Source organism: Tachypleus tridentatus, chromosome 13, assembly GCF_004210375.1.
Source record: "Tachypleus tridentatus isolate NWPU-2018 chromosome 13, ASM421037v1, whole genome shotgun sequence".
Lineage (NCBI taxonomy): Eukaryota > Metazoa > Arthropoda > Merostomata > Xiphosura > Limulidae > Tachypleus > Tachypleus tridentatus.
In genome coordinates this window covers 83,128,322-83,141,787 of record NC_134837.1, presented here as the reverse complement: position 1 = coordinate 83,141,787, position 13,466 = coordinate 83,128,322, and the positions used below count along the sequence as shown (strand labels likewise).

General features: G+C 29.3%; 1 protein-coding gene across 18 annotated transcripts in view; it reads left to right on the top strand.

Annotated features, from left to right (window-relative positions):
* LOC143239587 (uncharacterized) overlaps nucleotides 1-13,466 on the top strand; it is a 57,536-nt gene that overhangs the window by 7,518 nt on the left and 36,552 nt on the right. For all 18 annotated transcript variants that reach the window (XM_076480798.1, XM_076480801.1, XM_076480794.1 and 15 more), the window contains 5 exons: nucleotides 1,032-1,103; nucleotides 6,143-6,344; nucleotides 9,252-9,376; nucleotides 10,605-10,696; nucleotides 11,544-11,726. In XM_076480798.1, coding sequence (XP_076336913.1) covers nucleotides 1,032-1,103; nucleotides 6,143-6,344; nucleotides 9,252-9,376; nucleotides 10,605-10,696; nucleotides 11,544-11,726 — 674 coding nt within the window. The remainder of the gene's footprint in view (nucleotides 1-1,031; nucleotides 1,104-6,142; nucleotides 6,345-9,251; nucleotides 9,377-10,604; nucleotides 10,697-11,543; nucleotides 11,727-13,466) is intronic.

Genomic DNA, 13,466 nt, shown 5'->3' with positions numbered 1-13,466 from the left:
TTAATTATAGGGCAACTTCTGGTTTGTATTAATAGCTTTTAGTTGAAGACTTCTATAAAATAGATTAAAGAAAAAGTTTATGACCTTTTCTGAAAAACTGTGTGTATTGTACTCTCTCTGTTAGAAGGAGGTGGAGCCTGTTAAATACATCCATCAAGTGAGGTTTCAGAGAGTATACCTAACAAAATGTTTTTTTTTTCTTGAAGACCCATCTTTATGTGTCACTTGTTAGGGCAGTTGTTTATAGGAAAGTTGAATTTTTAAACCCTAATATATGTAGAACTACTAATCTGTCTTCTAACAATATGTTTTAATATTTCTTAGGAACTTTATATTTTAAACAGTGATAATTTTATATTATACAGTGGATCTTGTATTATAATTGAACTGCATATATTTTAAATGTAGTTGAAAAATACCTCTTGGTTCAGGATTTCTCTCACTTTTTCTTTTCTTTATAATGGTGGGGAACTATGATACTGAAGAACAAAAACAAAGAAGGTCATATGAGATTTAACTACTTATACTTTACAAACAGCATGTTTATTATTTTGAATCTAATGATTTTTGTGTTAAATATGCAAAAAGAAGGGTCTATTTACTTTATGTTGCAGTTAATCTGAAAAAAGCAGTAATTTCAAGTAAAAAAAATTGTTTTTATTTATGTTCCAAATTACTTAGTCTTAGGAAACATTTTAAAAAAGACAAATTAAATCCATAAAAAGTGTATTCTAAAACTGTAGTAAATTAAAATAATAACTTACAATTTTGTCATGATATTTTGTAAGCAAGTTTTTCTCTGTGTATATTTTATATTCTCATGAGAAAATTGGAAATTACTAATATAAGTTTGTCAAGTGAAATTTGGTGCACTTTATGCATTTTGAAATAGGATTGTATTGTTTTTTTGTTGTCAAGTCAATAATTGTTTTACTGTTAAATGTACAGGTTCTGAAAGCTATTAGATTACACTTGAATACTTGTTTGTAATTTGAAATTAATTTATTTTTATAACTGTCATATAATTATAGGGTTGTATTGTGCAAGTTCAAGCAAAGGATGGAAAGGTCTTTGAAGGAGTTTTTAAGACATTTTCTCCAAAGGTGGGGCTGTTGTTTTTTTTATACAAAATGGATATTGAAGAATGTTATCTTTATCTATTTTTATATAGTAGCTGGGTTAAGTCTAGCTGTATTAAAAAAAAAATCTGGACTTTAAGGAAATTTCCAGGTTATCTAGAAGGCTTTATTGGCTATAAAAAAAAACAAAAAACATAGATCCTTGAAAACAGATCCTATTATGAAAATATTGATGTACAAATACTTAGTTATGGAAATTTTGATGCTTTCATATTTTATTTATCTTCAGAAAAAAGTACAATTAATGTTTATTTGACAATATTTTATCTTTATTCAACTGATTTTTGATGCCTTATTTCCTGGAAAGTTCCTTGAGTTGAAAGAAATAAGCCCAAATCATGTTGATATTACATAGTGCTTAAAGGAAACAAACAGTCAATAATATGTAAAACTTTTAAACAGAACAGCAGTCTTGGTCAATCATGAATGTTTACATTCTAACCATGTTGGCCTGCCTGCCAAGTAGAGTAAAGCCTGTAGTAAGACTAGACTTTCATTGGAATTCTCACACATACTACTATACTATAATACATACACTTCTTTTGTGTGTTGTCATCCACAATCGTAGTTTGTATTGACCAAGAGAGAGGCAAAGGTAGCCTATTATTATTCTGTTTCATACTGATTAAAAGTTTTGTAAAATTTTGATTCTGGTTATCATTATTATGTTTTGTTTAATTCATGGGTTTTTCTGCTATTCTTGTGGTAACTAAGTCTTCCATATTTTTTTTTTAACTTGATTCTGTATATCTAATGATAGCTTTATATCTATACATGCATAATTGTAAAGTAGGGTAATGCTTCATCTGTGCATTAGCAATTAAAATTCTGAGTTTAATTTGTTTTAGTTCCTATCAAAGGTTTATTTGTAAGAAGTTGAAAAAGCTGTATTATTTTTAATGTTGTAAGCATGTATACCATTAATCTCATTAAATATTTGTGTTATTGTTGTTCATTTTCATTGTGAATTTGTAAACGTATATAGATACAAACATTGCACAATACAGTATGTGATAATAGTTTTGTTTTGAGTTTATTTACTTGTTAAATACATACACATTTTTTTACATTGGTTAAATGTTGATTTAAATACTAAACATTTTTTACTGTTAAAACTCGTGTACATTAGAATGAGCATGCTAATGATTGAATTGTCATGCCTGTTCTAAAAATAAATCTTGCTGTAAAAACTGTAACTTATGAAGAAAAATGAGTAATAATGTTAACTAACATAGCTGTGTATATGCTGAACAGTGTTACTACACACAGCAGTTCACACTCAGTTGAACTCCATACTAAATTTTCATGCTGCTTGTCTATGATAGAAAGTTTAGCTCCTAAAACAGCACTATTAGCCATTCACAAAAGTAAATATTTTTATTGGCTTTTTTAGGCCCTTTTGATGGATTGTACCAAATACAATATTTTTAAACAAAAAATTGGACCAACAGATATTTTTGTGTGGTTCCATTCAGATTTTCAAGTTCATAGTTTGGGAATTTACCTATGATTTTGGTTTAAGGAGTTAATGCTATGTGTGTGGTTGTGACCATAGATAAGTGTGTACAGTAGACTGAGATACTGTTTTGAGTAAGGATCTGTTCTGTGACACTAGTTGTCCATCAGGCAAAATTGGGGCTTGATTGTCTGGGAAAGTTTTTAATCATCTAAGATGACCATTAAAATCAAGCCCCCATTATGATCAGATATTGTTTGTATGGTTAGGTAAACTATGTAAAGAATAGTTATTTTCTTCTTTGCAACTTTTAATATTAAAATTTGTTAATGCCTATCATTTGAAAAAAATGATTTATTATTTATTGTTGGCTTTCATGAACATTTTCAATCAAAGAAATGCCATAAGAAAGGCAATGCTATTTAGTTATAACAATTAACTTTTTAAACAGCTTCAATGGAAATGTTTTTTAAGCAATCAAAACTGTTGTATTCCAGCCCACAGTATTTTTATCATTGAAATATGTATGTTACAAGAACCAATCATTTAAAAATGTTTTTATTTTGTGGTTTTATAGTTATGAAAATGGTATATCATCTGAGCCCATTGCAAGAGTTAAATTGAGGTTACTTATATCTTTGTGTTATTAACAGCAAAATAAAACTATCACAGAAAAACAAAAACTATAAGAACCAATCATTTAAAAATGTTTTTATTTTGTAGTTTTTGTTTTTCTGTGATAGTTTTATTTTGCTGTTAATAACACAAAGAAATAAGTTACCTCAATTTAACTCTTGCAATGGGCTCAGATGATATACCATTTTCATAACTATGAAATAGTCATTACAGTTTCCATACTTAAACTTTTAATACAGTAGTTATATCTTCACAAAATTTGTCACTTTCATTTAATATTATAAGTCTTTTGTACACAAAACAGATTTTTAAAATATTTTTACTAAAGATTTGTATGTGAATATATCATTCTTTTGTTCAATAGTCTGAGTGCAAAGTGATTTTCATGGTAAGACTGACAATGTTGTTGTTCTTGTGAATATTTTCAAGTTTAACTTGTGTAATTCTAAGCCGACCTGAATGAATACAGAATGTTTTTTGTTCAGTAAATCTTTTAAAGTTTTTTCCTCTACCCTAACTGTATAAGACTGGTCAATTTCACTGACATTGTAACTACCATTAAAAAATCTAAGTTTTTTTTTTTAAGGAACTTTATATTCTAACATGAAATTATGTTTGTATATCTTCAGTAGCTTAAATTTCATAGCAGTATACCTTTGTTTCTACTTAAATTTTATTATCAACTTTTAAATCAAGTCAAACTAATGATCCCACCACACAAGTTGTAAATTACTTGGTGAATGCGTAACACTGGCTACTCATAAGCATACTTTATGAAAATTTTTTCTATATTGTATCTTATCCGATGTAATAAATTTTGAAATTGTAATAACAGATAAAGAATCTATATGAAAAAAATATAATACATTAAATTTTTTTGCTGTCAATGAAACATAATCCTATTTTTTTAAAACTAATGGTGCTACAACTACATTAACCCTTTTGTAACAGGTTACAGGTCAAATGCCATATCATTGCATTTGTTAACTTGCATTCAAAATCTTATCGAACTACTATTTTATGAATTTATATCAGTAAGTCTGCAATCAAATTGTAGATTATAATTCAAACTTTAATATTATGTGAGAGTTAATTTCACAATTTAAAAGTGATTATTAAAATAACACGCCTAAATATAGATTTTAGTGAGTCACGTGGTATGTTGAATGCAGCACTGTTTAAAATTAAATGTTTTTGAGCCATACAAATTAGGAACTCAGATTACTACTACTGATAAGCTATAATATAAAATAAAAACCCTGCATATTTTTATTTTGCTGAAATATGGCTTATGTACTGAACCATACACTGGCCCCATTCAACTCTTTCCATTTTTGAAATGGTCCCATAAATACTCTTAGTACAGTATATGACATGAATAACCAATCGACAACTTAGAATGCTCCAGTTGTTGTTTTCTCAGCCATTTTAATCTGTGAGAAGGCTATCATGTTCTTTAAAACCAAGATTTTATGAAAGTGGTTTGTGTCTTTTGTTGCTCAAAGTTTTTGTGATTTTTTGATTATTCATCTGTGTGTCTGTATGTGTATATTGTTTGATATCCTCATGTAGAAGTTTAAAAGGCTTAGCAACTTGGGTCCACACACAACCAAGTTCAAAGACTATAGCAAGAAGAGATAATTGTTTGCTTTTTGATCTATTGTTCTGTATTTTTAAGAAAAATAAGGTAAATAATTTATTTCTGAATAGTAATAATCTATATATGTATATATTGTATAATAATTAAAATGTGACTGTATATTACAAAATACTAGTCCACTAAAACACACCCAAGACAGGGAAGATTAAAGTTGGTTTTATATTATTAGATATGTAACACGAGTGTATGTTACAGTGTCAATGCAAGTTATGTAATTTTAATGATACATGGCTGGAAGGTCAATATAATAAATAAATAAAAGGCTTAGCAACTTGGGTCCACACACAACCAAGTTCAAAGACTATAGCAAGAAGAGATAATTGTTTGCTTTTTGATCTATTGTTCTGTATTTTTAAGAAAAATATGGTAAATAATTTATTTCTGAATAGTAATAATCTATATATGTATATATTGTATAATAATTAAAATGTGACTGTATATTACAAAATACTAGTCCACTAAAACACTTTAACTAAACATTTGTATTTTCATATTATAATATGTTACCATTTTAGCATGAAGAAAATATAATTGATATATATTTCCAATTTTGTTATGATGGTTACAAGGTTGGTCAAGTGATAGACCCCACATAGTTAAGAGTAAAAAAAACAACAAAATATAAAGTCTTACTCAAAACAAACATTTGAAATGTACTTCGGAGGTTTTAGACATTACACAGATAATATTTGAGATTTTTGGAATGAAGAATAGTTTTCATAATCATAGCATGAAATCACTTTGTACTCAAAACTAGTAACAAAATAGATTCTATTTTTATAAATAAATCCTAACTAAAAGTCTGCCAAATTTTGTGAAGATACACATGCTGTATCAAAGTTATAGTACAAATACTTAACGTATGCAAATGTGTAGATGAGCTCATATATATCAACCCTGTAGTGAAAGGGTTAACTAATTTCTTTAATTACATAATGCATTTAAGAATGCAGAATGACATCATGTAAAAAGAGAGTTTAATAACTATAATAATATTTATTGATCTGTATTGAAATCAAATTGTAATATATATAAAAATTATGATTTGCATTTGTGATAACCACATTATACTGACTAATTTACATAGAGTACTATATGTTTCAGAGCAGTGGTAAATAAATTAGAGGATGTATCTAGGGAACAAATTTCACTCTTGTCATACTAGGATCAGTTTGAGGATTTTTTTAAAAATTTCAATACAACAGTATATTTTATAAATATATTAAATAGATTTGATCTGTTTATTTTCAGATGGAGCTGGTGCTTGTGATGCCATACAAAGTGGACATGAAATCTGCTAATATTACACCTATACATGGTTTATGTGAAAATCTTAATAGTTTTATTACAAACTATACTGCTCAAGATTTTGCTACAGAGAAACTTATCTTCAATCTTGAGGATGTTGTAATGATTAATGCTGTAAATGTAGATTTAGACTATGCAACTAGAGGTAAGTTATGTTACTTTTGTTGTTATTTTGTACCTTTTAATATTATTGAACTAAAACTTCTTTTAGACCACTTGTTTATAACTTGCATTGTTTTTATTGTTATAAAGAATCTTCTGCTCTAGATAATACTGTAGTGAACTTTTTTTTTACATTTCAAAACAAAAGAAATAGCTGTGCTTCAAAATTATGCACATTAAATTGTATTCTGCTTGTTTCTTTTCTTATAATCACTTGAAAACCCTTTTATGTGCATGATTTATTGTTTTATATATTTTGAAACATTTGCAAGTTCATCTGTATTTATGGTTTATTGTAAAGTGGATAACAGATCCTGAAAATGTATCAGATGTCATAGTATTAAACTGCTAAAGTTTTGAAACTGTGATATTTAATAATGATAAAGATTTGTGTCCTGCTTATCAGGGGAGACAACCAAGATGATGAGCTTAATGTTACCTGTTCTCTAAAAGTTACAGTTTCTTCAGTTTATGTGGAACAAGTGGCATTTCATATTAATAAAATATTATTTCACCTAAAGTGAAATAGCAAGCTAGTTTTTGTTTATTCTTTACTCATATACTAGGCATAGAATAATAACTTGGGCCATCACAAAACTTTAAGTAAAAATGTACATGTTTTCTGCAGTAAAAGCTTAATACTACTGACTTATAGTTTCTTGAAAACAAAAACGTGGAATTATTTTAAACATGCATGTACTTTTGATATAAAAATATTGAAAGCTCCCATTTTTAAGCAGCTTCGCTTATAATTTTGTAACAAAAAAATTGCAAGGCTCATGGGGTAGATAACATGTTCCCCAGCACAGGATACCCACCCCAGTGGGCACCAACATCAACATTGCAATTTCACGTGGGTAGAGGCAACCAGTACAAAGTTTACACAGGCCAAACTTTAACATAGGGCTGACTCTGGATATTTGCTACAGAATAATCCAAAATTCCTTGAATTTTAACTTGTGACAAATAGAGATACTGGACACAACTGTCCATGAAATGTGAACACTGCATGTAGTATTTAAACTCAAAGAATGATAACTTTTTTTAGAGAATTGAAGATCTGCTAGTTCTTAAATTGTTCTGCAGAAACATTAACTCTTCCAGCCTCATAAGGCATCATGTTATAAAGATAAAAATCCATGGGTGCAGAAAAGAGGAATAGAACTACCATACAACTGTTCATACCTATTTGAGATAAGGGAGGTTGTATCTACAAATCAGCACCAGACCTACCAATTGAGAAACCTACTTCCCCCTTTCATGCATGATGTGCAACTTTACAGTTACTTCTACTGGAAACAGACCAGATGTTTCAGAGAAAATACACGAATCAGAAGACATCTACTGCAGAATTAGCAACTTTCTTGAATGCATGTTGGAACTATTCTTACACTTGTGTAGCTTACAGATTTTCATATACATTAAAATACGAAGGTAGAAAATGCTTGCATATAACACCACTAAATGCTCACAACTGTGAGAGAGCTCTAATTGTTACAGTCCTATTTGGTTAAGTTTAGATGTGTAGATGATAAGTGATGCTCCTTGGTTGCCCCACTTTAATGGGCAGTTCTACATTAAGGATAACAGTGGCTTAACTTTGAGATCCCGGACATAGCTGTTTAAGCTAACAAGTTGCAAAAGGTTTCATTCAGGGTTGAAAATACTTTCTCAGTTTCACATATGAATGTAAATATATATAGTCTCAATAACATAGAAGATTGTATCTTGTCATAAGTTCGGAAATAACACTGCTTCTTCAATAATAAATTATAAATTATTTTATATTATAAATAATATAAAATTATTTATAAATTATAAATCATAAATATTCACTATCTTATGAACTTTCAATTTCAGACATCTGAATTTCAAATATTCAAGAATACTCTCACTAAGATTTGCAAGATCTGTCAAATTATGAATTTTGTTGTACTAATTTTGGTTACTTGTTTGAAAAGGCAATTTTAATTTCACATTTAGTCACTAAAACATGAGCATACAATTTTATTTGGATAGTTATTGCATTATTTCTGTTCAAGGAGAAATAACCAAATGCTAGAAAGGTTTTGAACAATTTCTTAAGTTAATGAGTCACTCTTTCTATTAGAACCACTGTAAAAGTAATGTTTTGTGTTGTTTTTTGTTTTTTATTTCACTTTGGAAACAACTGTTAGAAATGAGAAACATATGTTTATAAAAGTATCAAGAGCTGCAAACATCTTTTATTACTTGTTGATGGTTCAGTACAGTACTGTGACATAGTACAAGTCAAATGAATGAGTAAATTTGGTAAGCTACTACTCCAGTGAACCAAAAATGTGAATAGCTACTTTTGCATACTGCTAAATACTTTGAAAAAATAACAACATAATTTTGATAGAACTATTTTTTTATTATAAGAAATAACCTTTCGTTTTGAAAGTGCAGTTAAATGGATCATACACAAAAGTTATAACAAGGCCTTGTGATAGTTTTGTATTTACCACCAGATGTGTTTTCAGATTAGTATACACATTGCCCTGCATACCTGTAATTTAAATTTACAAATTGGAACAGTATAAAAGTATTTCTAGGTAACAAAATATTTTTGTTATTTTAACTTTATAAATCATATCTGTGGTAATTTTGATTTAGAAAATTTTGAGAACCTCTTTTCTCAATTATTCTTTTTGAATTTTTCACAGTATAGAGCAAAAAAAAATCTTTCAATGCTTGTTGACAGAAATTTTTTGCAATACATGTTGAATCAATAATGACCAAGCATACCCTATTTAAAAATGTCTTTGAACAAAATGTGTTTGTAACTTTTTGATAATTTTAATAGTTGTTATTTTACATTGTGTAAAGTATATCAGATGTCATAGCGTGTTTGTTCAATTGTTTTAAGGTTTCACAGACTCCTCAATTAGCAAATTCAATGGCCAGGTTTTTGAGAAGGAACTAGAGCCATGGGAGGGACCATTAGAGGGATTTGATGGACCTGTTTCATTGGATTCAGATAAAGGAGATACTGTATGTTGCTTACAGTTTTTACTGTTGTTGTTAATATGAGCTATTCTCTTTATGAAGCATATACATAGATATTCACGTGTGAATATTTAGCTTATATATGTTTTGTTTTTTTAGCTGGTCAATATGCTCTATCTTGTTCCTGTTATAATTTAGATTTGTGAATCTGTACTGTAAAATTACAGTGACTTAAATGGTTACTTTATCAGGGGAAAATCAACAACATGATGTTAATGAAATATATATATATCTTTTTTTTTTTTTTTTTTCAAACTTACATTTCTGCTAAGAAATTTTCTAAAAACCTGATTACTGTGAGGCATGCATTTGTCATAAAATGTGCAGTTAACAAATTTAAATCTATAAGCTCCATTGTTTTTTCAGGTTATCTTTAAAATTAATTTATCATGCCATTAGTTAATTTCTTTAAATAATAATTAAAGAGAAATTACCTAATATCAGGTTTGTCCACTAAAGTAATTGTAAAAGTGTCACTCTGTCATATACTTGTGGATTCAGGGAGGTTGAAGGGGTTAAAATCCTATTCTCATGAACTAACAAACAAAGGTACATTTAGACTTAATTAAAACAAGTGCATTTTTCAAAAGGCTAAGACTTAATGAAGGACCACCACCACCAAAAATTGTGGATTTAACCCTGTAATAAAATGACTGTGAAATTTGCCAGAAAACTGTAATTTTAAGATGAATGTTTTATCACATTTCAGTTTATTATTGTTTCAAACTAAAATGAAAATTGTTCAAATACATGGTAGCATAGTTACAATAATAAAAATAATAGGCAGACACTGGAATGATGCCTATGGATGACTCGTGTTGCAAGAAATGTGAAAACTATTACAATAATACTGATAAAATATAGTTTTAGCAACCTCTGTACAATTGTTTGTTATTTCACTTCATGATTTGTCATGAAATTACTTTCCTGTTTTAAATAATGTTAAGTTCTTTATAACAGCTAACATAAATATATTAATTTAGATATATTTTTTAAATGCACTATATGCTAAATCAAAGTTAAAATGTATAAAACTTATCCACTGAATTTTGAAAGTAAGGTATAGACTGATTTTGAAGTACACTTGTGCTATAAATACCACAATATTATATTTGTAGTTCTATATAAAGATGTAACTGTATTGAGAACAACAATCAAATAACATGAAATTAATGAATGGAAATGTTAGTTATGCACTTTTGTTTTCATCCAGAAAAATGGATGGGATGCCAATGAAATGTTTCGAACAAATGCTGAAAAATATGGGGTTACTTCAACATACGATTGCACACTCCAAGGCTATACGTAGGTCTATTTATTTAGTATGCATCTTAGTATTTTAATGTAAAAATCATATTCTTGTGAATGAATAAAAAGTGATTTAAATATATACACCAAAGTTAAGTTTGATTATCTTTTATATTATTTCATTTCTCTCTATATTTCAGTAAGAACTTTATAGAAACATTTGATATATGCATTTAAAGGGGTAAAAGTTTTTGTTAAAGATAGAATCTGCATCTAAATTCAACAATATTATTTTAATACTTTTTGATTTCTTAGTAATATTACCATGAATTATATTTCTTAGCTGTTAATTAACTTTCTTTTTTGGAAAAGTACTTTGAATTTTTTTAATGATATATAAATATATCTGATTTGATGAACCTTGAGTGAGAAAAACTTCAACAAGACCCAGTCATACTTCTTCTGAGATTGTATGTAACTTGGAAAGTACTGAAATGCATTACAGGGTTGTGTTTTTGTCTTCATATGTTTGTAAATATGTAAAGAAATTCTAAATGAGTATCCTATTGTTTCACTAACTATAAAACAGAATGTCCAGCTTCAATTTAAAATATTTGTCATAAAAAATATTGCATATAATTATATATCCTTTCAGAGTTTTTATTGTAATTTCTATTATTTTTCTTTCTGTATCAGTGTTTATGGCCTAGGGTGTTTGGTGTGTTTTTGTGTAGAAATGTTTATTCAAGAAATTGCACACACAAACACACGCATTTATATATATATTTTTTTATTCCAATACAAAGAATAAGGAAATAGTCATTCCTTTTAATATGGCATAACAATGGTGGATGGTACATCAGTTTTATCAATAACTTCCAAGGAATCTATTTTTCTTTTGAAGTGTGCCTTTAGAACCAAAAAATACAGAAGAATATAAGAAACAAGAAGCAAAGGCTATGAAGATAGCTCAAGAGATAGAAAGTAGTCAGCAGCATCGCTTAAGAATAGCTTTAGAAAATGGAGATGAAGAAGAGAGGTACAGTGCTGTGATGAGGCCATCAGAAAATACACAGACTAGTTCCAAGTAAGTGATTGTATATTAATCTATATCTTTAAGTATGGAAAAATCCACTATAGAGTTTATAGAGTGAAAATGATACAAAAGAACTAATTATTTAAGACATTTTTTTCAAAACTAAATATTGTTTAACTAGGTTAATTTTATTGACTGTTCATATTGTACAAACTTTCTGTTGTCCACATTCATGAAACTAAAAGTGTGTGTATGTAAATGGGAAGTTTTTTTAACTTCATCACACTATGCAGAAATTAAATTAGGAATAGGGAAATATGAATGACATCACTGTATACATAAGGGTCTGGCTCTGTATAGGTAGTACGATGTATTGAAAGGTAAAGGTATTTGGGGAATGCATCTGACATCCCTCAGAGTCTCCTCTCAGACAGCAGTGTTTATATGCCAAGGTTTGTGCGTGATTTGTTTATCTGTTAATAGATACTTATAGGGCCAGAACTGTTATTAAGTTTTGCTTCCAATACTCAGATTTTGAAAGTGTTAAGATTTGTGATTGTACGATATAAATTTGTTTGTATTGTCATTTTGGGAAAACCATGTGGTACAAAGTGGTTTTTGTACTAGAGGAGTTGGTGGATATCATATGTTGTGAAATTGGTTTAACACACATTTACCTTCACTTTCAATGAGAGTCTCAACATAACCATCAGATTTCTTCAAATCTCAGTGATGTGTGAGTAGTCAAAGCAAGTCACTTAACTGTATTAATTACTTTAAATACACAGCACTTTACATTGCATAAACATAGTACATTCAAATATAAAATACCTTAACCAAAAAAAAAGTTTTGTACACAAAACAATTTTTATCCTAAGTATCCAGTTAAAAAATATTCAGAATGCAGTGCCTTAGTTTTTGTATTTTTGCACAGTTGTGAGATGTCAAGTGCAGTCTCAGAAATTACAGATATGTAACAACACAGATGTAAAAAAAACATTTTCAAAAGGATTGAAATACTGTTATTAAAGCTCGTTTTTAATACGCTCAGTGTGTTGAGAAGAATGTTGCTGAAATCTGTTAAGCACGATCATTGGTCATAAAGGATACAACTTGTTAAGGCCTGTTTTTTTTTCTGTAAGTTGTGATGTTGTGTTTACTTAATACACAAGTATACTACCTTCTTTACTCCAAGGATGCAAAATGGGCTTTAAATCTAGCTTTAGTTATGTGACAGGACTAAATGACATGTTAACATTGCAGAAAGTGTATGTATTTAGCTCTGTAATCTTTTTCTTAGTTTCTAGTAATACATGTTCAAAGAATTATTTGGAGATTTCGACATTATCAGGATCTGAGTCACATGTTTTAAAAATCTTTCTTAGTATTATGGACACCCCTCGGTGTGGATTCCTGTACGTGGTGAGGGGACCTCCCAGGGAAGGTTCTGTTTTATCTGGTTACCTTCTCTGGGATCTAAACATCCACCCACGTGTTTGCCGTGCGTGGCGACCCGTGAAGGGGAGGAGAGGATCCTGGTGGTTGAGGGGTCCAACCCTAACACACCACTTTGGCCTCAAATTCCTGTAGACGAGTGGCCTTTGGGTGGCCCCCCTTGGGTCAATCGGCTGGTCCACTTGGGCTAGGAGTCAACAAAGTACCAGTGTTGGAAGTTCTCAACGGGTGTTGTGGACATTGTGCCTGATGCTGGTGTTTGGGTATAGTGCTCACGAAACCCTGGCGTTGCTGCATTGTCCTTGCGTGACTTTGTAGTGCGTCCCCTTGTAGGGC